At 64.2% G+C, this 20363-nt stretch overlaps 1 protein-coding gene across 4 annotated transcripts; it reads left to right on the forward strand.

Annotated features, from left to right (window-relative positions):
* Positions 1 to 126: 126 nt before the first annotated feature.
* Positions 127 to 20043, forward strand: ABCA2 (ATP binding cassette subfamily A member 2). 4 transcript variants are annotated; one of them, XM_072748034.1, is made up of 48 exons: positions 127 to 277; positions 3968 to 4061; positions 5046 to 5157; positions 5236 to 5399; positions 5703 to 5830; positions 6014 to 6124; positions 6441 to 6659; positions 7005 to 7372; positions 7469 to 7628; positions 8345 to 8473; positions 8574 to 8741; positions 8819 to 8915; positions 9226 to 9399; positions 9475 to 9577; positions 9656 to 9770; positions 9952 to 10142; positions 10342 to 10492; positions 10565 to 10769; positions 10884 to 11048; positions 11144 to 11324; positions 11424 to 11636; positions 11719 to 11915; positions 12014 to 12262; positions 12418 to 12602; positions 12693 to 12813; positions 13137 to 13376; positions 13459 to 13665; positions 13934 to 14036; positions 14137 to 14456; positions 14547 to 14760; positions 14855 to 14960; positions 15061 to 15172; positions 15256 to 15316; positions 15396 to 15570; positions 15749 to 15864; positions 15945 to 16092; positions 16217 to 16340; positions 16465 to 16597; positions 16718 to 16835; positions 17216 to 17394; positions 17469 to 17610; positions 17676 to 17810; positions 17905 to 18008; positions 18090 to 18182; positions 18291 to 18393; positions 18462 to 18599; positions 18674 to 18880; positions 19267 to 20043. In XM_072748034.1, the coding sequence occupies exons 1-48, from the start codon at positions 212 to 214 to the stop codon at positions 19300 to 19302; spliced, it is 7380 nt and encodes a 2459-aa protein (XP_072604135.1). In that variant the 5' UTR covers positions 127 to 211; the 3' UTR covers positions 19303 to 20043. The 4 variants fall into 4 exon arrangements, with proteins under 4 accessions (XP_072604135.1, XP_072604136.1, XP_072604137.1 ...); XM_072748035.1 differs by having other exon boundaries at positions 12014 to 12196; XM_072748036.1 differs by lacking the exon at positions 6014 to 6124.
* Positions 20044 to 20363: the final 320 nt, after the last annotated feature.

The raw sequence follows: 20363 nt of genomic DNA on the forward strand, positions 1-20363 counted from the left end.
CCGGATGCGGCGCGGCGCGGCGCCTTTAAGCGGGGGCGGGGCGAGTGGCTGTCACCGCGGCCGCCGGGGCGGAGCCAGCGCCGAGCCGGTCCCGGACGCTCGAGACCCCGCCCCGCGCGGGCGATGCCGAGCGGCGCGGCGGGCGGCGGGGCCGGTGGGGCGCGCAGAGGAGCGGGCCGCGGCGCGAAGGCGGCCGGAGAGCGGCCCCGCCATGGGCTTCCTGCACCAGCTGCAGCTGCTGCTCTGGAAGAACGTGACGCTGAAGCGCCGGAGCCCGGTGAGCGACCCGCGCGCCTCCCGGCCTGCCCCCCACCCCACCCCACCCCGAGGTCGCGCGCACTGGGGCCAGCGGCGCGCTTTCCGCGCGCACGTGTGGCCGGGCCGGGCGCGCGCAGACCCCGGGCGGGCGCGGGACCCGGCCCGCCCTTGCCAGCTGCAGCCTCTGGTCTCCGGGGACGGGCTCGGCCCGCGGGCCGCGGCCCGCGCCCGCTGACATTCGCGGTGCTCGGCTGAGTCACGGGATGGGTGCCCCGCGCCGCGCCCGCTTTGTGGCCAGCCGCACGAGTAGGGGGGCCGAGCGGCCCCAGGACCCTGGGGTGGCGGGAGGCCCTGGTTCCGGAGACGAACAGAGGGCTGATATGGTGGACTCTTCCTAACTATGAAAGTCCTTGGTTTCTGTGCTCAGCCCCCCTGGAGTCCCTGCAGGGACCCTGCCTCTTCCTCCCTGCACCACCCTTCTGCCCTTGGGCAGACGCTCCTCTTCCTCCTCCTCCTCCTCCTCATCCTCCTCATCCTCCTCCTCCTCCTCCTCCTCCTCCTCCTCCTCCTCCTCCTCCTTCTCCTCCTTCTCCTCCTCCTCCTCCTTCTCCTCCTTCTCCTCCTCCTCCTTCTCCTCCTCCTCCCCCTTCCCGCAAGTCCGCTGGCCCTTGCTCCTGCTCTCTCACCAAGGAGAATGTCCTTGCTGGGCCAGCATGGGTTAGGCTGCATCCCTGTACCCTTTTGTCCTTTGGGGCAGTCCTTCCTGAGGCTGACCTCCCCAACCCCAGCCTCCTCTGGGAGCCAGGTCCTGCTGTTTGGAGCTGTGAGTACCAAGCACCCCAGCTCTCTGCCCTGTGTCTGGGGCAGCCGGGGGCCTGAGGGTGCGGGCCACAGCAGCTGTCAGGGACAGAAGCCAGCCTGGGTCAGTATGGATGTCATCACGCTGGCCCTTGCCACGCTTGCTCTGGGAAGGGCAGGGGCATCTCCTGTTGTCCTGATGTCCTGACAGCAGCACATAGACCATCGAGAGGCCTGGACAACTGGGGTTTCTGAATGGGCCCTGGGAATTTTCCACAACGAGGCCCCAAGCAGGCTGGGGTCCAGATCTGGGGCCTGAGGACAAAGCATCCTCTGGCCCACCTGGGGCCTGAGAGGCTCCTTTGCCACCTGGCTCTGAGTCCCATTGGGCTGATGAGCTCTTGCCAGGGTCTCTCCTTGAGAAGGGCTTTGAAGTGCATATTGAGAAGCCCGGGACTGCAAACAGGGCAGGGTGGACGTCATTACTGTGGCCTGGCAGGAGTCCCCCAGGCACCTGAGCCTGGTGGGGAACCAGGGTTGAGTACACTCCCTGCCCACGTGCCTGGGTCTGGCTGGCACTGGGTCCCATGGATCAGGGCTGTGGCCTCTGGTGCAGCTCCCCCTGGTTCTGATTTCAGGTTACCGGGGACACCAGGGCAGGGCTCGGAGGAGGAAAGGGGATTGGAATGTGGGCACCATTAGTATTAGTCCCAGGGTTCTTGCAGTAAGAGCCCCCAGGGGCTGGGAGCAGAGGCTGGGATGATGGCTCCTAAATCCCCTGGGGATCTCAAGGCTCAGAGAAGGAGCAGTGGCCTGTGGGGCACCTGGCAAACAGGTGGGAGCTGTCTACTGCCAGACACCTGGGAGCAGCCCCCACCTGCTAGGTTGGTCTTCCCTAGAATCTCCTTGGGCCCATGTATGCATCAGCAGTACCAGGAACTGGGTAGGCTGTATGGAGGACCTTGGCCCAAGACCCACAAATCCGAAATTCTTCCTTCACGGGGGCTAAGGCCTTGCTGGGCTTGTCCGTGGGGCTGGGGCTAGGGCTGGCCAGATGCCTGGCACACTCCTGCTGGCCCCCCCACTTTCCCAGGAGGGTCTTGGGCTTCAGAGTTAGACCTGTGGGCTTAGCCAAGAGACATTTTGCCCTGCAGGCTGTGCATTTCTCTGGGGGTCGGAGTGCGCCTCCTGAAAGCTTGGTTTGGAGAGTAGGAACCAAAGATCTCTGTATCTGTCTTTCGCCTGTCCCCTGAGCTGGGCAGAGGTCGACCCTGGGGCTGCTGTGGCCTCATCGCTGGGTTGAGAGGCTCTTTCGTGTTCAGTTCTCCTCTGTTCTCCCCTTGACATAGCAGGAGGTGGCTCAGGCCTGGAGTGGGCCCTCAGGCCCTGGGACACCATGGGGGCGCTGGGCTACCCCTGAGGGACTAGGGTTTGACCACCCTGCAGGCCGCCATGGGGTGTCCAGGTGGGGCTCCCAGGTAGGGCCGAACCTGTGCTGCCTGCCTGTAACCAGATGCCCCTCTGGCCGCCTGCCCGCCCGCCCGCCAAGCAGGCTTCCCTCCTCCCAGCAGCTCCTGCGCGGCCGTTGCTATAGCAATGAGGAGGTAGCCCTGGCCTGTTGCTGCAGTTACACGGTGGAGGTGCCCAGTGGCAGGGCGGGTGTGGGTGGGGCTGGTACCATGGCTATGACCCTGGCCACCTGCACCGCCACTTGCATGCAGCCACCCTTGCTCTAGGTACATGTGTGTGGCATAGGTGCCTGTCCCCAGCCCTGTGGGTGTCCATGGTGCCTCCTTGGCTAGCCCTAGGCTGGCTGGATCCTGGCTCGGGGTGGTGGTGGTGGAGGCTGGCACGGACTGGGGCAGGCGTGGGGTGCAGACACACAGTGGGGTGTTCCAGACCACAGAGCACTATTGTCAAAGCACAGTAAACAACAGCGGCTGTTTCACCCTAGGGGGCCGGGAGCTCGGGTGCTGGGCCAGATGGAATGCCACTGGGGTGGGGACTCTGGAGTCTGTTTTGGGGTCGGGGTGAGGGTGAAGGAAACTTGGTCCTCAGAGAAGACCTGGGCGGGGGGTGGGGGGGGCTATCCACCTTCCTTCCCCAGACTAGGACAGGTGGCCATATCACAAACTGTAGCAAGTCCTCCCGTTTTCCAGAGGCCTGGGGATCTGTTGCTTCTGGTCTTCCTTTCCTACTCAGAGCACGTTCCACCAGGGCTCACCTTGCTGCCCTGCTGGGGTGGCAGGAGCAGTCCTGGGAAGACTGAACAGAGTCCTGTGGGGAGGGGGGGCTGCCAAGCCCACCTGGGCCACACGGGGTGAGGGAGCAGGCCCAGAGCAGGACAGGGCACCCCTGTGTCAGGGACTCAGGGCCGTCAGACCTCTAAGCAGGTTTTCCCAGAGGCTCAGGGCCCTGGGCTAGAGCCATGCCTCCCCTTATCCAGGCCTTGTCTCCCTGGGCTCTTTAGGAGGGTGTAATGGTGCCGTCACAATGAGGAGGGCTGACCCTGGGGCAGTGTGGGAGCTGTGGATAGCCCCCCAGCCCACCTCCAGATCCTAGCCAGGAGAAGGTGTGGAAGGAGAAGCTGAGCTGGGCAGATGCACAGGTCATAGTAGACCACAAGCTGGCTGGTTTGTCCCTGCTGGCAAATCAGACCTTGGCTAGGGGGTGGGAGCACTGATGTGCTTGGGCCAGACAGCATCATGCTCTCGCACATCAGAAAGGCCCTTGAAGAAATGAGAGGCAAACTCTGTTAGGGGGCGGTATGTGGGGCTGGACAGGGCCAGACATCTGTGGAGGGGAGAACCGGGCTCTGTCCTGTCCAGCCTGCAGCAGGCTGCCTGGGGACGGCCGTGCGGGAGGCCAGGCTGCCTGGGACAGGCAGCCTTACTCAGCCCGCCCTTTCCAGTGGGTATTGGCCTTTGAGATCTTCATTCCTCTGGTCCTCTTCTTCATTCTGCTGGGGCTTCGGCAGAAGAAACCGACCATCTCTGTGAAGGAAGGTGGGTGTCCTCAGGGCTGGTCTTGGGGCACAGCTGGGTGGGCAGTGGGGGACAGGCAGCCCTCACCGTGTCACACGTGCATTCCCTGGGTGCACATGCCTGCACGTGTGTCCCAGCTGCCATGCTGCCCCCATGGGGTCTGTGAACCTGCTCCCCCGAGTGGTCCCTGGCCGCGCCACCCGGCTGGGCTTGAAGACAGGGCTGGCCATGGTGGCTGTCCCTCACTGTCCTCCTCTGTTCTGTTTTGCCCCTCCCCTGCATGGTCTCTTGTCCTCCTCCTGGGCCTGCATGCAGTCTGTAAGTGAGCAGTCCTCCTGGTGCGGCCTAAGCACGCCCTGCCCCTGCTTGCATTAACCCTAGTGCCCCAGCCTCTCCTGGCCTGGCTACATCCTCCAGAACCCCCTGCCCACTGTCAGGAATAGCTGGTGCACAGGGATGAGGGGTGGTGGGTCCTGAAGGGCGCCTGGGCCCTGGTGGCTCCCATGTCAAGCTTCTGGGGGGCATCGGACTCTCTGTGGGGTTGCCTGGCTCTGCCCTGTGGGGCAAGGTCACCTGGCTGCTTGCCCCTCAGACCCCTGTGCACTTCTGCATTCACTTTGCTAACCACCTGGCCAGAGAGGTCAGAGGTCACTCCCCACTGGGGGCCCCTCATGCTCCCCTGGGCTCTGTAAGCAGTGCCACACTTGAATCCTTGGGGAAAGCATCAGGCATCTTGGCCTGGGCTGGCTGAGGGATGAGGGATACCCTGGGAGTTGTGTGGAAGGGATGGAGAGACACTCTCTGACCTCTGACCTGCTGGGGTCATTTGCACCCGAATGCCTGGTCCTCTGCCCCTATCTGCTGCCTGAAGCTGCTTTTCCTCCCTGACTTTCTCTCACTTTCTCTATTTGGACTTCGTCTCCCTCCCCTTTCTTGACTCCTCTCCCTGTCCCCTCCTGTCCGCACTCCTCGGGCCCTCTCACCTGCCCTGACCACCCCCTGCAGCCTTCTACACAGCAGCACCTCTCACCTCTGCTGGCATCCTGCCCGTCATGCAGTCTCTGTGTCCTGATGGCCAGAGAGACGAGTTTGGCTTCCTGCAGTACGCCAACTCCACGTGAGTGCCCCTGCCCCCTGCCACCCCCACCCCCACCCCGGCCGCAGGGGCCATGGGTGACCTCTGGTGGTGGTGCAGGGTCACTCAGCTGCTGGAGCGCCTCAACCGCGTGGTGGAGGAGGGCAACCTGTTCGACCCAGCACGACCCAGCCTGGGCTCGGAGCTCGAGGCCCTGCGCCAGCACCTGGAGGCCCTCCGCTCAGGCCCTGACACCTGGGAGAGCCGCTTGGACAGACCTACAGGTGCGCCTGGGCAGCCTGGGCAGGGCCTCTGTGGGGAGGAGGGGCTTGAGACCCAAGGTCTGGTGTCATCTGGGTTCAAACCCCAGCTTGGTCACTCCTGCCCGCGGACCTGGGTCTGGGCCTCAGTCTGAACTGTTGCTCTGAGTTCCTGGGGCGAACGTGCTCTGTGCTCAGGCCGACCTAGCAGAGCTGCCTGCACCTGTGCCTGAGCCTGTGCCTGGTGGGGCAGCTTGGCTCTGTGCCTGTTCAGGCTGCCTTGACCCGGGCCTGACTGGCCCTTAGTGCATCCTTCTGCCTGTCCAGCGTCCTCCTTCTCTCTGGGCTCGGTGGCCAGGGATCCACGGGAGCTCTGTCGCTTCCTGATGCAGAACCTGTCACTACCTAACAGCACGGCCCAGGCTCTCCTGGCTGCCCAGGTGGATTTGCCCGAGGTGAGGTGGGACGAGCGCCAGCAGCGGGCACGTGTCCCCTCTCAGGGCAGCTCCTGGCCCTGGGCTTTTGCTCCCCTGCTTGTGGGAATGGAGAGCAATGATGGGGGATGTGGGGCTCTGAGGCGACCCTGGGGCCAGGCTCTGGAACCTCCTGGCCTGAGCCATGCCCCCTTTATGCCCCAGGTCTATCACCTTCTTTTTGGCCCTTCACCTGCCCTAGAAGTGGGGTCGGGCCTCCCCAGGGGTCAGGATCCCTGGCGCCGCCTGGGTAGCAATCCCCTATTCCGGATGGAGGTGAGAGGATCTATTAGTGGGATGGGAGCATGCTGCCTGCCTCTGGTGGGTGTTTCTGCCTCAGTGGGTGAAGAAAGAGGTCCCTGTGAGAATTCTGAACTTTTCCTGGGGGTGAGGGGGGTGCCTGGGAGTCTGTGGCTGGCAGCATGGGGAAGGGGAAGGCAGGACAGTGATGTGCTCCCCGCCCCATCACAGCCCCTGGGTTGTCTTGGACCTGGCACAGTTCGGGGGAGACCTGTGGCCTCTGTGGGCTAAGGCCTTGGTCTCCTCTTGGTTGAGGTGATCTCTCAGCTGTTCCCCTGCGCCCCTCCCCCAGGAGCTGCTGTTGGCCCCTGCCCTCCTGGAGCAACTCACATGTACACGGGGCTCTAGGGAGCTAGGCCGCATCCTCACGGTGTCCCAGGGTCAGCAGACAGCACTGCAGGGCTACCGGGATGCTGTCTGCAGTGGGCGGGCCACAGCCCGTGCCCAGCGCTTCTCTGGGCTGGCTGCTGAGCTCCAGAACCAGCTGGATGTGGCCAAGATTGCCCAGCAGGTGAGTGCCTGCCTGCCCACTGGCCCACGGGTCCACCGCCTGGGCTGGAGGAGATGCTGGGGTTCCTTGGGCCCAGGGCTGTGAGTGGGGTATGCTTGTGGTGGATGTCCCACATACTCCCAGTAGAGCCATGCCCCACATCCTCCCTCTAGACTGTTTCCCAGCCCCAGTCAGTGTGCCCCTGCCCCCAGGATGCAGACTCTTCCTCAGCCTCTCTCATCCCAGCCTGCATCCTGCCTCCTCTACCCTTGACCTCAAATACCCACCTTCAGATCCGTCCCTGGGCCCTGCTCCCTGCTCCCTCTCCTGGGTCTGCATTTCCCCACATGGCCCATTTCCCCTCAGCTGGGCCTGGACACCCCCAACGGCTCAGTTCCCCAGCAGCAGCCAGCACCACCACAGCGGCTGCAGGCACTGCTGGAGGATCTGCTGGATGCCCAGAAAGTTCTGCAGGATGTGGACATCCTCTCAGCTCTGGCCCTGCTGCTGCCCCAGGGCGCCTGCACTCGCCGTGCTCCAGGGCCCCCGGCCAGCAGTCCTGGAAGGACAGCCAATGGCACTGCGGCTGCGGTGGGCACGAGCTCCAACTCCACAGTGGAGGAGGGTGCCCCATCCGCCGCGGCTCCAGCCCCCTCCGATGCACTGCAGGGACAGTGCTCCGCCTTTGTGCAGCTCTGGGCTGGCCTGCAGCCCATCCTGTGTGGCAACAACCGGTAGGTGGGCACGGGGAAAGGGGACAGGGACAGATAGGAGCAGGGCCTGACTCCCACCCCCAACCTGGCACCCCTAATGCCCCGGCCCCACCCTAGCACCATCGAGCCCGAGGCACTGCGGCAGGGCAACATGAGCTCCCTGGGCTTCACAAGCAAGGAGCAGCGGAACTTGGGCCTTCTTGTGCACCTCATGACCAGCAATCCCAAGATCCTGTATGCACCAGCGGGCTCTGAGGCCGACCGCGTCATCCTCAAGGTTCGCAAGTCTCGCTGGTTGGGGGTCGAGCTGCATGTGCCTCCTGGGGCAGAAGCTGACGGATCTGGGTAGAGGGGCTGTGCAGGCCAGAGACCCCCATGCAGAGGAGGGTCAGTAGAACTGACACGGAGGAAGCTATAGCCCGGGCACAGGAGCCCTGACTTGGTTTGGGGGGATGGGAGGATTGATGGGGACGTTGGAGATGCACAGGCCCCTGGCAAGGTTCCGGGTCCTGGCCTGGCTGGGGAGGTGCAAGGCTGGCCCTGCTGGTTTGGACAGAGACCCTCCAGAGCAGCCCCCGATGGGCGAGATTTGGGTGGGGCAGCTGGGTGGCATGGGAGCGTCCCGCTGAGGGCAGAATGTCTGTGGCCATTCCAGGGAGAAGTCCTATCAGGGGAAGTAGAAGCCAGGGCTGAAAATGGCCCAGGAAGGAGAGTCTGTGGAGGGGGCTCTGTGGAGGATGTGTGGGGGCGGTGAAGGCACAGCGGGTGACATTAGGGAGCCTGGGCAGAGCCAGTTGTATGGGGTAGTGGCAGGAAGGTAGGGAGGGGAGGGTTTTGAGTGTCCAGGTGGAAGTGTGCCTGAGCAAGGTTGGTTGTTGGCGAGGACTGTCTGGGCCACGGGCGGTGGCGGGTGGGGGACAAAGGACTGGACCACCCCCTTGCTGGCGGGTTTTTTTCTGTGAGCCCTGTGACCCATGCCCTCACCCTCTGCAGGCCAACGAGACCTTTGCCTTTGTAGGCAACGTGACCCACTATGCGCAAGTGTGGCTCAACATCTCTGCAGAGATCCGCAGCTTCCTGGAGCAGGGCAAGCTGCAGCAGCACCTGCGCTGGCTACAGCAGGTGCGGGGGTGGGGGTGGGATGGGGGGGTGGGGGGTAGTAGGAGGGGGGCGGGGGAGTGCTGCATCCTGGGCTGCCCTCTGAGCTGGCCCTCCATCCCAGTATGTGGCAGAGCTGCGGTTGCACCCCGAAGCCCTGAACCTATCCCTAGAGGAACTGCCGCCCGCCCTGCGCCAGGACAACTTCTCTCTGCCCAACGGCTCGGCACTCCTGCAGCAGCTGGACACGATTGACAACGCGGCCTGTGGCTGGATCCAGTTCATGTCCAAGGTGGGTACACAGGCCCCCAGGCTGGCGCGGAGGGGCTGGTGCTCAGGGCCGGCTCCCGACAACACCTCTCCCCCCAGGTGAGTGTGGACATCTTCAAGGGTTTTCCTGATGAGGAGAGCATCGTCAACTATACCCTCAACCAGGCCTACCAGGACAATGTCACCGTGTTTGCCAGTGAGCTGGTCCCCCGAGCCCTGCTCTGCTGACCCCCCCAGCCTCCCGTCTCTCTACCGCTGCCCTCCAAGACCCCTTTATCTGCTCCTGTGCGCCCTCGCCTTTAGCATCCTCACCCCACCCTGGCTTTTCCTCCCCTGCGGCCCCGCCCCTCAAGCCCCAGCACTGCCCAGTCCCTGGTCGCGCCCCCTCCCTCACACCCCTCCCTCCCTCGTGGCCCTCCCCCACAGCCAGCCCCCCACTCTGCCCCCCACCTGCCCCTCATCCTGTCCCCAGGTGGCCCCTCCACCCACCCTCATCCTGTCCCCAGGTGTGATCTTCCAGACCCGCAAGGATGGCTCCCTGCCACCCCACGTGCACTACAAGATCCGCCAGAACTCCAGCTTCACGGAGAAAACCAATGAGATCCGCCGGGCCTACTGGCGCCCAGGGCCCAACACCGGCGGCCGCTTCTACTTCCTGTATGGCTTCGTCTGGATCCAGGGTGAGGGCCGCCCCTGGGGCTGCGGGGATAGGCCTGGCTACCCCCGACCCCGCGGCTGACCCCTCCTGCCTGTAGACATGATGGAGCGAGCCATCATCAACACCTTCGTGGGCCACGATGTGGTGGAGCCTGGGAACTACGTGCAGATGTTTCCCTACCCCTGCTACACGCGAGACGAGTGAGTGTGTGTTTCCGGGGGCCTGGGGGCTGGGGCTCAGGCCAAGCCCCTCCCCTCATGCCCCTGCCTGGACCTCAGCTTCCTGTTTGTCATCGAGCACATGATGCCGCTCTGCATGGTGATTTCCTGGGTCTACTCCGTGGCCATGACTATCCAGCACATTGTAGCAGAGAAGGAACACCGGCTGAAGGAGGTGGGGGGACGGGGGTGGGGGGGCACAGAGGTGGCGGGGGAGGAATGAGGGTGGGGGGCAGCCTGCGGACACCTCTCCCTCTCTGGGCCTGGCCGGCAGGGCAGAGACAGGTCACCCTTTCCTGGTGCCCTGCCCCAAGCACAAGGCCTCCTGCCCCAGCCCGATGCCCACCTGCCCACAGGTGATGAAGACGATGGGCCTGAACAACGCAGTACACTGGGTGGCCTGGTTCATCACTGGCTTTGTGCAGCTCTCCATCTCTGTGACGGCACTCACGGCCATCCTCAAGTATGGCCAGGTGCTCATGCACAGCCACGTGCTCATCATCTGGCTCTTCCTGGCCGTCTATGCCGTGGCCACCATCATGTTTTGGTGAGCATGTGTGGCTGGCAGCAGGCTGGGAGGGGGCCTTGCTTGGGTCCTGGCCGAGTAGCCCTTGCATTGACCCCAAAAACACAGAAGCACCCATCCTGGAGCTGCTCTGGACCCCAGGAGGGACACGCCAGGAGGGCTTTGGGCTCTGTACCAAGGGTCAGGTATGGCTGACGGCCAGTGGCCGCACCTACCCTAGCTTCCTGGTGTCTGTGCTGTACTCCAAGGCCAAGCTGGCCTCCGCCTGCGGCGGCATCATCTACTTCCTGAGCTACGTGCCCTACATGTATGTGGCGATCCGTGAGGAGGTGGCCCACGACAAGATCACTGCCTTTGAGAAGTGCATTGCGGTGAGGGTCAGGGGTGGCTGGGGTGAGGGTGGGATCCAGCCCCCTTCCCCACTGACACCATTGTCCCCTCAGTCCCTGATGTCCACAACAGCCTTCGGCCTGGGCTCCAAGTACTTTGCCCTGTACGAGGTGGCAGGTGTGGGCATCCAGTGGCACACGTTCAGCCAGTCACCTGTGGAAGGTGATGACTTCAACCTGCTCCTGGCGGTCACTATGCTGATGATAGATGCAGCCGTCTATGGCGTGCTCACGTGGTACATAGAGGCTGTGCACCCAGGTACCAGCTAACCCTTGGCGGGGGGATATGGCTCCCTAGTGGAAGGCACATGGATTGGCATGGACAGCAACCCCAGGCCCTGGGTCAGCTTCCCTTCTGCTCTCCAACCCTTAGGCATGTATGGGCTACCCCGGCCCTGGTACTTCCCACTGCAGAAGTCCTACTGGCTGGGCAGTGGGCGTACGGAAGCCTGGGAGTGGAGCTGGCCATGGGCTCGTGCCCCCCGTCTCAGCGTCATGGAGGAAGACCAGGCCTGTGCTATGGAGAGCCGGCGCTTGGGTGAGGCGGGTGCCAGGGCGGTGGCTGGGGTGATCACTAGGTTTTGGGGTTGGGGGCCCCAGGGCAGCCTTAGCTGACCTGCCGCCCTGGTGCAGAGGAGATGCGGGGAATGGAGGAGGAACCCACTCACCTGCCACTGGTAGTCTGCGTGGACAAGCTCACCAAGGTCTACAAGAATGACAAGAAGTTGGCTTTAAACAGGCTGAGCCTGAACCTATATGAGAACCAGGTGGTGTCATTCCTGGGACACAATGGGGCTGGCAAGACCACTACCATGTGAGTGTCAGGCCAGAGTCTGCTCTGTCACCACGTGGGCGGCAGGGTGGGCTCCTTCCAGGAGGTGGGGGTTGTGACCTTGCCAGCCCACCCACTCAGGTCCATCCTCACTGGCTTGTTCCCGCCAACCTCGGGGTCGGCCACCATCTACGGACACGACATCCGCACGGAGATGGACGAGATCCGCAAGAATCTGGGCATGTGTCCACAGCACAACGTGCTCTTTGACCGGCTCACGGTGGAGGAGCACCTCTGGTTCTACTCGAGGCTCAAGAGCATGGCCCAGGAGGAGATCCGCAAAGAGATGGACAAGTGGGTGGGGGCGGGGGTGCGGCGGGGCTGGGGTTGGGTGCTCCCACTGTCGGGGGGCCCACATGCCCCGTCCCGCCCTCAGGATGATTGAAGACCTAGAGCTCTCCAACAAGCGGCACTCACTGGTGCAGACGCTGTCAGGTGGCATGAAGCGCAAGCTGTCTGTGGCCATTGCCTTCGTGGGCGGCTCCCGTGCCATCATCCTGGATGAGCCCACTGCTGGCGTGGACCCTTATGCACGCCGAGCCATCTGGGACCTCATCCTGAAGTATAAGCCAGGTGAGCGGGCCGTGGGGCACCGGGAGGGGATGGGTGGCCCCTGCCTGCCCTGCTCTGTCCCAGCCCTGTGCCCTGACCCCAATCCTGGCCTCCCCCAGGCCGCACCATCCTGCTGTCCACCCACCACATGGACGAGGCTGACCTGCTCGGGGATCGTATTGCCATCATCTCCCATGGGAAGCTCAAGTGCTGTGGTTCCCCGCTCTTCCTCAAGGGCGCCTATGGGGATGGCTACCGTCTCACTCTGGTCAAGCGGCCTGCTGAGCCTGGGGACCCCCAAGGTCTGTGTAGAGGCTGCCTGGGCCAACCTGAGGCCCTCCTACCCCAGGACCCCTTTTCCAAGGCCAGTGAGTTTGATGGGGGGGCCTGCTGCTGCCCCAGTAAGCCTGGCATGCCTGGTGGGGCCTGGGGTTCCCTCTTTTCAGGCCCCCTCATGACCTGGCTGGGATCCCCCTCCACCAGCCCCTGAATGCAGCTCTTCTGTGCTCCCCTCCCTTCCTAGAGCCAGGGCTGCCAGCAAGCCCCCCAGGTCGTACCCAGCTGAGCAGCTGCTCAGAGCCCCAGGTCTCCCAGTTCATCCGCAAGCACGTGGCCTCCTGCCTGCTGGTGTCTGATACGAGCACAGAGCTCTCCTACATCTTGCCGAGCGAGGCTGCCAAGAAGGGGGCCTTTGAGCGTCTCTTCCAGGTGAGGGGTGTAGGGTGGAGTGGGTTTGGGTGGGGTGTGTTCCTGCTGGGGGCCCGCACTGTGGTGGGGTCACGCACAGCTCTTTCACAGCATCTGGAGCAGAGTCTGGACACACTGCACTTGAGCAGCTTCGGGCTGATGGACACCACGCTGGAGGAGGTGTTCCTCAAGGTGTCGGAGGAGGACCAGTCTCTGGAGAACAGTGAGGCGGGTGAGAGGTCCCAGAGCTGCTCATGAGCCCCACCCCTCCCCACGGCACCCCTCTCCATGGCACCCCTCCCAGCCAGGGCCTGGACTGGGGCCGGGGCTGCTCACTCTACCCCCTTCTCTGGGGACCAAGGACTCTGGGTGGGACAGGGTGTCCCGACTCCCCGAGGACAACTCTGGGGCTGGGCAGGGAGGTGGCCATGGGACTTGGGGCTCCCCAGGGTGAGGTGGGGCTAAGGGCTTTGGGTGGGTGGGTAGGTGGGCATGGGGACTCAGGATCCCAGGCAGGCCTGAGTCCCACTTCTCCCCTCCCCGGGCCCTCCACAGATGTGAAGGAGTCCAGGAAGGATGCCCTACCAGGGGCGGAGGGCCCGGCATCACCAGGGGAGGCGCCTGCTGGTGGCCTGGCCCGGTGCACAGAGCTGGCACAGTCACAGGTGTCGCTGCAGTCCACATCCTCCGTGGGCTCTGCACGCGGTGACGAGGGAGCCACCTACGCAGATGTCTATGGCGACTACCGCCCCCTCTTTGACAACCTGCAGGACCCCGACAACGTCAGCCTGCAAGGTGGGGGGCAGCCAGGCGGGGCTGGGTGGGGTCCCCATGGGGTGGCCCCAGGCTGCCTGCTCAGCCCCCACTCCCTGTGCAGAAGCTGAGGCGGAGGCCCTCACGAGGGTTGGCCAGGGCAGCCGCAAACTGGAGGGCTGGTGGTTGAAGATGCGCCAGTTCCACGGGCTCTTGGTGAAACGCTTCCACTGCGCCCGCCGCAACTCAAAGGCGCTCTCCTCCCAGATCCTGCTCCCTGCCTTCTTCGTCTGCGTGGCCATGACCGTGGCCCTCTCCGTCCCTGAGATTGGTACGGCCACTGGGCCAGGCAGAGGGACATCAGGAGGCTGGTGGCCATGCCAGTGGGACTGTGGTGCCTCCCCCACCACACCCGCTCTGGGCCTGGGCACTCCATCTGAGACTGGCAGGCACTCTTCGGGGCTGGTGTGCGACCCCAGCACCCTGGGGACCCACACCTCAGGCTTGGACCCTGAGTCTTAGGAATGGGGGGTAGGACCTAGGCCTGAGGTCGCTGCTAGGTAAGCAGCATCAGGTCAGGCCTCCATGCGCCCCACCAGGTGACCTGCCCCCACTGGTCCTGTCACCTTCGCAATACCACAACTATACCCAGCCCCGTGGCAACTTCATCCCCTATGCCAATGAGGAGCGCCAGGAGTACCGGTGAGGCCGCTGACAGGGGCAGCCTTGGGGACGGGGGCCTGGGCGGGGAGAGCAGAGACTGGTGGGCATCTCCCCACTGACACACTGCGGCCACCCCCAGGTTGCGACTGTCGCCTGATGCCAGCCCCCAGCAGCTTGTAAGCACGTTCCGGCTGCCATCGGGTGTGGGCGCCACCTGTGTGCTCAAGTCTCCAGCCAATGGCTCACTGGGGCCCATGCTGAACTTGAGCAGTGGCGAGTCCCGCCTGCTGGCTGCCAGGTTCTTTGACAGCATGTGCCTGGAGTCCTTCACACAGGGGCTGCCTTTGTCCAACTTCGTGCCACCCCCGCCCTCGCCTGCTCCGTCTGACTCCCCCGTGTCTCCAGAGGACGACCCACTGCAGGCCTGGAATACTTCTCTGCCCCCCACCTCTGGGCCAGGTAGGGCGCCCCCAGGCTGCCGGGGTTGTGGGGGGGTGGCGGGCAGGGCAAGGCCTGGGCCTGAGCTGGTGGTACCTGCTGTGCCTGCAGACAACTGGACGTCGGCACCCTCCTTGCCGCGCCTGGTGCGGGAGCCCATTCGCTGCACCTGCTCTGCACAGGGCACTGGCTTCTCCTGCCCAGGGGGTGTGGGTGGGCGCCCACCCCAAATGCGGGTGGTCACCGGCGACATCCTGACTGACATCACGGGCCACAACGTCTCTGAGTACTTGCTCTTCACCTCTGACCGCTTCCGGCTGCACCGGTGAGCTGGGTGGGGGTTGCATGCCAGCTGTGGGTGAGGGGGCAGTCTGCCCCCTGCGTGCTTGGAATCACTGCCCCTTGACCTATCTGCCCAGGTATGGGGCCATCACCTTTGGCAACATCCAGAAGTCCATTCCAGTGTCATTTGGTGCCCGGGCCCCAGTCATGGTGCGGAAGATCGCGGTGCGCAGGGCAGCCCAGGTAAGCCATGGCCCCAGGCCTCGCGGCTTCCAGCTCTGGCCCAGGGGTGCAGGTGGGGACAGGAACCCACAGGGCTCTCACAGACTCTGCGTCTCTCCAGGTTTTCTACAACAACAAGGGTTACCACAGCATGCCCACCTACCTCAACAGTCTCAACAATGCCATCCTGCGCGCCAACCTGCCCAAGAGCAAGGGCAACCCGGCAGCCTATGGTACGCCTTGGTGGGGTGGGTGGGGTGGGGCCAGGCAGGGGGGCGACAGCAGGTCCCTGAGGCTGCCTTCCCCTGTGCTGTAGGCATCACTGTCACCAACCACCCCATGAACAAGACGAGTGCCAGCCTCTCCCTGGATTACCTGTGTGTATGGGGACCGGGGGGCCAGGGTGTTGCTGTGGGGTGGGTGCCAGGCAAGGGCTGATGTCTGCCCTGCCCCCAGGCTGCAGGGCACAGACGTGGTCATTGCCATCTTCATCATCGTGGCCATGTCCTTCGTGCCAGCCAGCTTCGTCGTCTTCCTGGTAGCTGAGAAGTCCACCAAGGCGAAGCACCTGCAGTTTGTCAGCGGCTGTAACCCTGTCATCTACTGGCTCGCCAACTACGTGTGGGACATGGTGTGCCCTTCCTTGCATGGCTGAAGGGGGGGGTTCCTTTTACCCCTGGACCCCTGCCATCCCATTGCCTGTCCCCTGCCAGGCCCCCTAGCCCTGCCCCACCCTGAGCCCTCACTCCTGCCCTGGGGCCCCTCACTCCTGCTCCTGGGCCCCTCACCTGCCACCCCTGCTCTGGTAGCTTAACTATCTGGTCCCAGCCACCTGCTGTGTCATCATCCTGTTTGTGTTCGACCTGCCGGCCTACACTTCACCCACCAACTTCCCAGCCGTGCTCTCTCTCTTCCTGCTCTATGGGTAAGGGGGAGCAGGCAGCGGGTGGGGGCTTGGGCTGGGGGCAGGCCACCCGCTGACTGCCCCTACCCGCCTGCCTGCAGGTGGTCTATCACCCCCATCATGTACCCGGCCTCCTTCTGGTTTGAGGTCCCCAGCTCTGCATATGTGTTTCTCATTGTCATCAACCTCTTCATCGGCATCACAGCCACAGTGGCCACCTTCCTGCTGCAGCTCTTTGAGCACGACAAGGTGGGGCCACGGGGCAACAGGGCATGGCAGGCAGCAGGGCAGTGGGCCATGGTGGGCAGTGGGGCATGGTGGGCAGTGGGGCAGCAGGGCCAGGCTGTGCCAGTGACTACCTGCAACCCTCCAGGACTTGAAGGTCGTCAATAGTTACCTGAAAAGCTGCTTCCTCATCTTCCCCAACTACAACCTGGGCCACGGGCTCATGGAGATGGCTTACAACGAGTACATCAATGAGTACTACGCCAAGATTGGTGAGCGGGGGTCGGGGGTCCCGGAGTGGGTCACACCTGGCTGGGAAATGGAGGATTCCGGCATCAGGGACAGATGGGGGCTCCCGAGGCGCCAGGCACAGGTCCTGAGCCGGCTGCCCCACAGGCCAGTTTGACAAGATGAAGTCCCCGTTCGAGTGGGATATTGTCACCAGGGGGCTGGTGGCCATGACGGTCGAAGGCTTCGTGGGCTTCTTCCTCACCATCATGTGCCAGTACAACTTCCTGCGGCAGCCACAGTGAGTGGGGAGTGCTGGGAGATGTCGGGCTAGTGGTCAAGCTGGGCACTGCCCGCCGTCCTGCTATGGCCAGAGCGTGTTGGGGAGGCTGGGTGATGGCCCTGCCCACCTTGTCCCCAGGCGGATGCCAGTTTCTACCAAGCCTGTGGAGGATGATGTGGATGTGGCTAGTGAGCGGCAGCGAGTGCTGCGGGGGGATGCTGACAATGACATGGTCAAGATCGAGAACCTGACCAAGGTGGGCCCTGGGCTTGTGAGAGAGGGGCCAGGTTGGGGCGAGCCCAGGAGGGGGTGGGGCCAGCGGGGGTGTGTTTCCTGTGGGGAGGAACCTGGTGGGGGGGGCTTCTAGTGGATTGGGGTCTAGGTGGAGGGCGTGTTTCCCAGTGGGGGCAGGGCAGTGGGAAGTTTCTGGGGGTGGGGCCAGCGGGAGCGTGTTTTCCGGAGTGGGCGGGGTAGTGAGGCGTGTTTCTGGGGGTGGGGCCAGTGGGGGCGTTTTTCAGGGGGCAGGGCCAGGTAGGGGTGTGGCTCGAGGGCCCGGCAGCCTGACTTGCCGCCCTGCTTTTCCCGGCGGGCGGCCCCCTTCCTTCCCCTCCTCTCCTCGCCCCTCCCCTCCACCAGGTGTACAAGTCCCGGAAGATCGGCCGCATCCTGGCGGTGGACCGCCTGTGCCTGGGCGTGCGACCCGGCGAGTGCTTTGGCCTCCTGGGCGTGAACGGCGCGGGCAAGACCAGCACCTTCAAGATGCTGACGGGTGACGAGAGCACAACCGGGGGCGAGGCCTTCGTCAACGGGCACAGGTGCAGGCGGGCGGCGGGCACCCGGGCGGGTGGGGTGGCTGTGGCTGCGGGTGCTGATGTCATGGTGTCCCCAGTGTGCTCAAGGAGCTGCTCCAGGTGCAGCAGAGTCTGGGGTACTGCCCGCAGTTCGATGCCCTGTTCGACGAGCTCACAGCCCGGGAGCACCTGCAGCTGTACACGCGGCTCCGCGGCATCCCCTGGAAGGACGAGGCCCGGGTAGGCAGCGCCCCGGCAGGGGCAGGGCAGAGGAGGGGTGGGCCTTGATGTCCCTTCCCCCCCAGGTGGTCAATTGGGCGCTGGAGAAGCTGGAGCTGAGCAAGTACGCGGACAAGCCAGCGGGCACCTACAGTGGAGGCAACAAGCGGAAGCTGTCCACAGCCATTGCCCTCATCGGCTACCCGGCCTTCATCTTCCTGGTGAGCCAGTGTAGGGGGCAGTGGGTGCTGCACCTCTTGGGGGAGGGGGGGAGGGGCAGTGGGCTGCAGTGGCTGAGCCTGACACCGCCCCCAGGACGAGCCCACCACAGGCATGGACCCCAAGGCCCGGCGCTTCCTCTGGAATCTCATTCTCGACCTCATCAAGACGGGGCGCTCTGTGGTGCTGACGTCACACAGGTGTGTCCCTGCCCTCCTTCCCCACCGCTGCTCTGCACACAGTGCCCCCCACCCCATGCCAGCCTGTGTCTCTGTCTGCAGCATGGAGGAGTGTGAGGCGCTGTGCACTCGGCTGGCCATCATGGTGAACGGGCGCCTGCGTTGTCTGGGCAGCATCCAGCACCTGAAGAACCGGTGAGCCGAGGGGGCCAGTGTGGGGTGGCAGGCCGTGGGGGCCCATGGCAGGTGGGGGACGGACTGCCCTGGTGCCTGGGGACACGGGGCCACAGGCCTGTTCTGCAGGTTTGGAGACGGCTACATGATCACGGTGAGGACCAAGAGTAGCCAGAATGTGAAGGATGTGGTGCGGTTCTTCAACCGGAACTTTCCAGAGGCCGTGCTCAAGGTGGGTGGGGCCCCAGGGACAGGGCTTGGGGGTCCGCTGAGCGGCCTCTGATCTCTGTGCCCCCACAGGAGCGTCACCACACGAAGGTGCAGTACCAGCTCCAGTCAGAGCATATCTCGCTGGCTCAGGTGTTCAGCAAGATGGAGCAGGTGGTAGGCGTGCTGGGCATCGAAGACTACTCGGTCAGCCAGACCACCCTGGACAATGTGAGTGCCCCAGGTCAGGGGCGGGGAGACAGCCTAGGCAGGCCCCTGCTCACTCACCTGCTGCTGCCCACCAGGTGTTTGTGAACTTTGCCAAGAAGCAGAGCGACAACCTGGAGCAGCAGGAGACAGAGCCGCCCTCGGCCCTGCGGTCCCCCCTGGGCCGCCTGCTCAGCCTCTTCCGGCCCCGGCCTGCCCCCACAGAGTTAAGGGCACTCGTGGCCGATGAGCCTGAGGACCTGGACACAGAAGACGAGGGTCTCATTAGCTTCGAGGAGGAGCGGGTGAGCCGGGTCTGCAGGGCCCGACTGGCCAGAGGGCTCAGGTTCTGCATGAGGGGAGGTGAGGGGCGGGGAGCGGCTCTGCACATTCTTGCTGTCCTAAGCTCAAGGAGACAGAGGGGTCCCTCTGATACTAGCACTAGGGTAGACACAGGGGCCCTGGGCACAGACAGACACAGACCCCATGGCATGCTAGAAACTGGGATTTCAGACACGGGAGGGGTGGAGGTGGGGGGAGCCGGAAACACTGCAGCCACCAGACTTGGCAGGCAGAGGCCACCAGAGGCCTCATCACGGAGGGAGAACTCAAGGGGGGCAGAGGCGGGGTACCCATCCTAGACCCGGGAGACACCTTCTCAAGCCCGGCTGGCCTGCCATCTGCCCACCAGGCCCAGCTCTCCTTCAACACAGACACGCTCTGCTGACCATCAGGCGCTGGCTCAAGGACATGCTGTGGGGACAGAAGTCAGGCAGTGGCCAAAGCCCCACCCTGTGCCCCCAGTGTCCACCCATGAGGCCCTGGAGCGGGAGGTCCAGGACCAAGGGCTTCACACTCCCTCCAGCCCTTCACCTGGCCTCAGCTGTGCCTGAGACCATCGCGCTGCCCTCCCCTGATTGTGCCAAAGGTTGGCCTGGCCCTGGGCTGCGCACACCCTCACCCTGCTCTGCCTTAAAGCCTGGGGGTCTGACCAGCCCCTCGCCTCTGCCCCTGTCCAGCTCTGCACTCCACCCCGAGGGCCCCTGGGGTGACACAGGCCATTGGGCACTCCCAGACCCTCTGCTGGCCGGGCTTGACCTCCTCAATGGGCTCTTCTCTGACACCCGGTACCGATGGCCGGTCTGGGGCCGAGGGAGGCTGGGGCAGGTCTCGTCCCCAGGACGTTATTTATTTTGCTTTGGGAAGAGGCTTCCTCATCTTGCTCTCACGGAGGGAGGCCCCCACCTGAGGGAAGCCATGGACGTGGACCAGGGAGGGGCAGTCTCAAGGTGGTGGGCTGGGTGGCAGGAATGGAGAAGCTGGCCCCACCAGCCACACAAGGGGCCAGATCCCCCCCCAGCTCCCTTGCTGTCCCACCCAGCTTGGCTCCCCCCATACCCACTCCCCCGGGACCCAGACCTGTACATAGCGCACAGATGTTTGTTTTAAATAAATGAACACAAAAGCCCGTGGAAGCTTGCCTGTGTGGAGCGGGGTGCTGGGGTGAAGATGGGCCCACTGATGCCGAGGTTCGGTCCCCTCCCTACAGGCGCAGATATGGGGCCTGGAGCCCCGAGCCAGGGTGAACTTGAAGGAGAGTGGGGGGTTCATCCCTGTGTGCAGCTGTTGGTGCAGATAGGGAGACTGAGGCAATGGCTGTCCCTCATTCCCCTCCCCTGCCCACCCACAGAGCCCAGACTCCCTGCCTGGAGGGGGGTCCAGAGTGGGTTTCTCTGTGTCACTGAGGCCTTCCCCGCAGGCCTGCACACTGAGCCACCTTCTCCCTGA

Source organism: Vulpes vulpes, chromosome 2 (assembly GCF_048418805.1).
Source record: "Vulpes vulpes isolate BD-2025 chromosome 2, VulVul3, whole genome shotgun sequence".
Lineage (NCBI taxonomy): Eukaryota > Metazoa > Chordata > Mammalia > Carnivora > Canidae > Vulpes > Vulpes vulpes.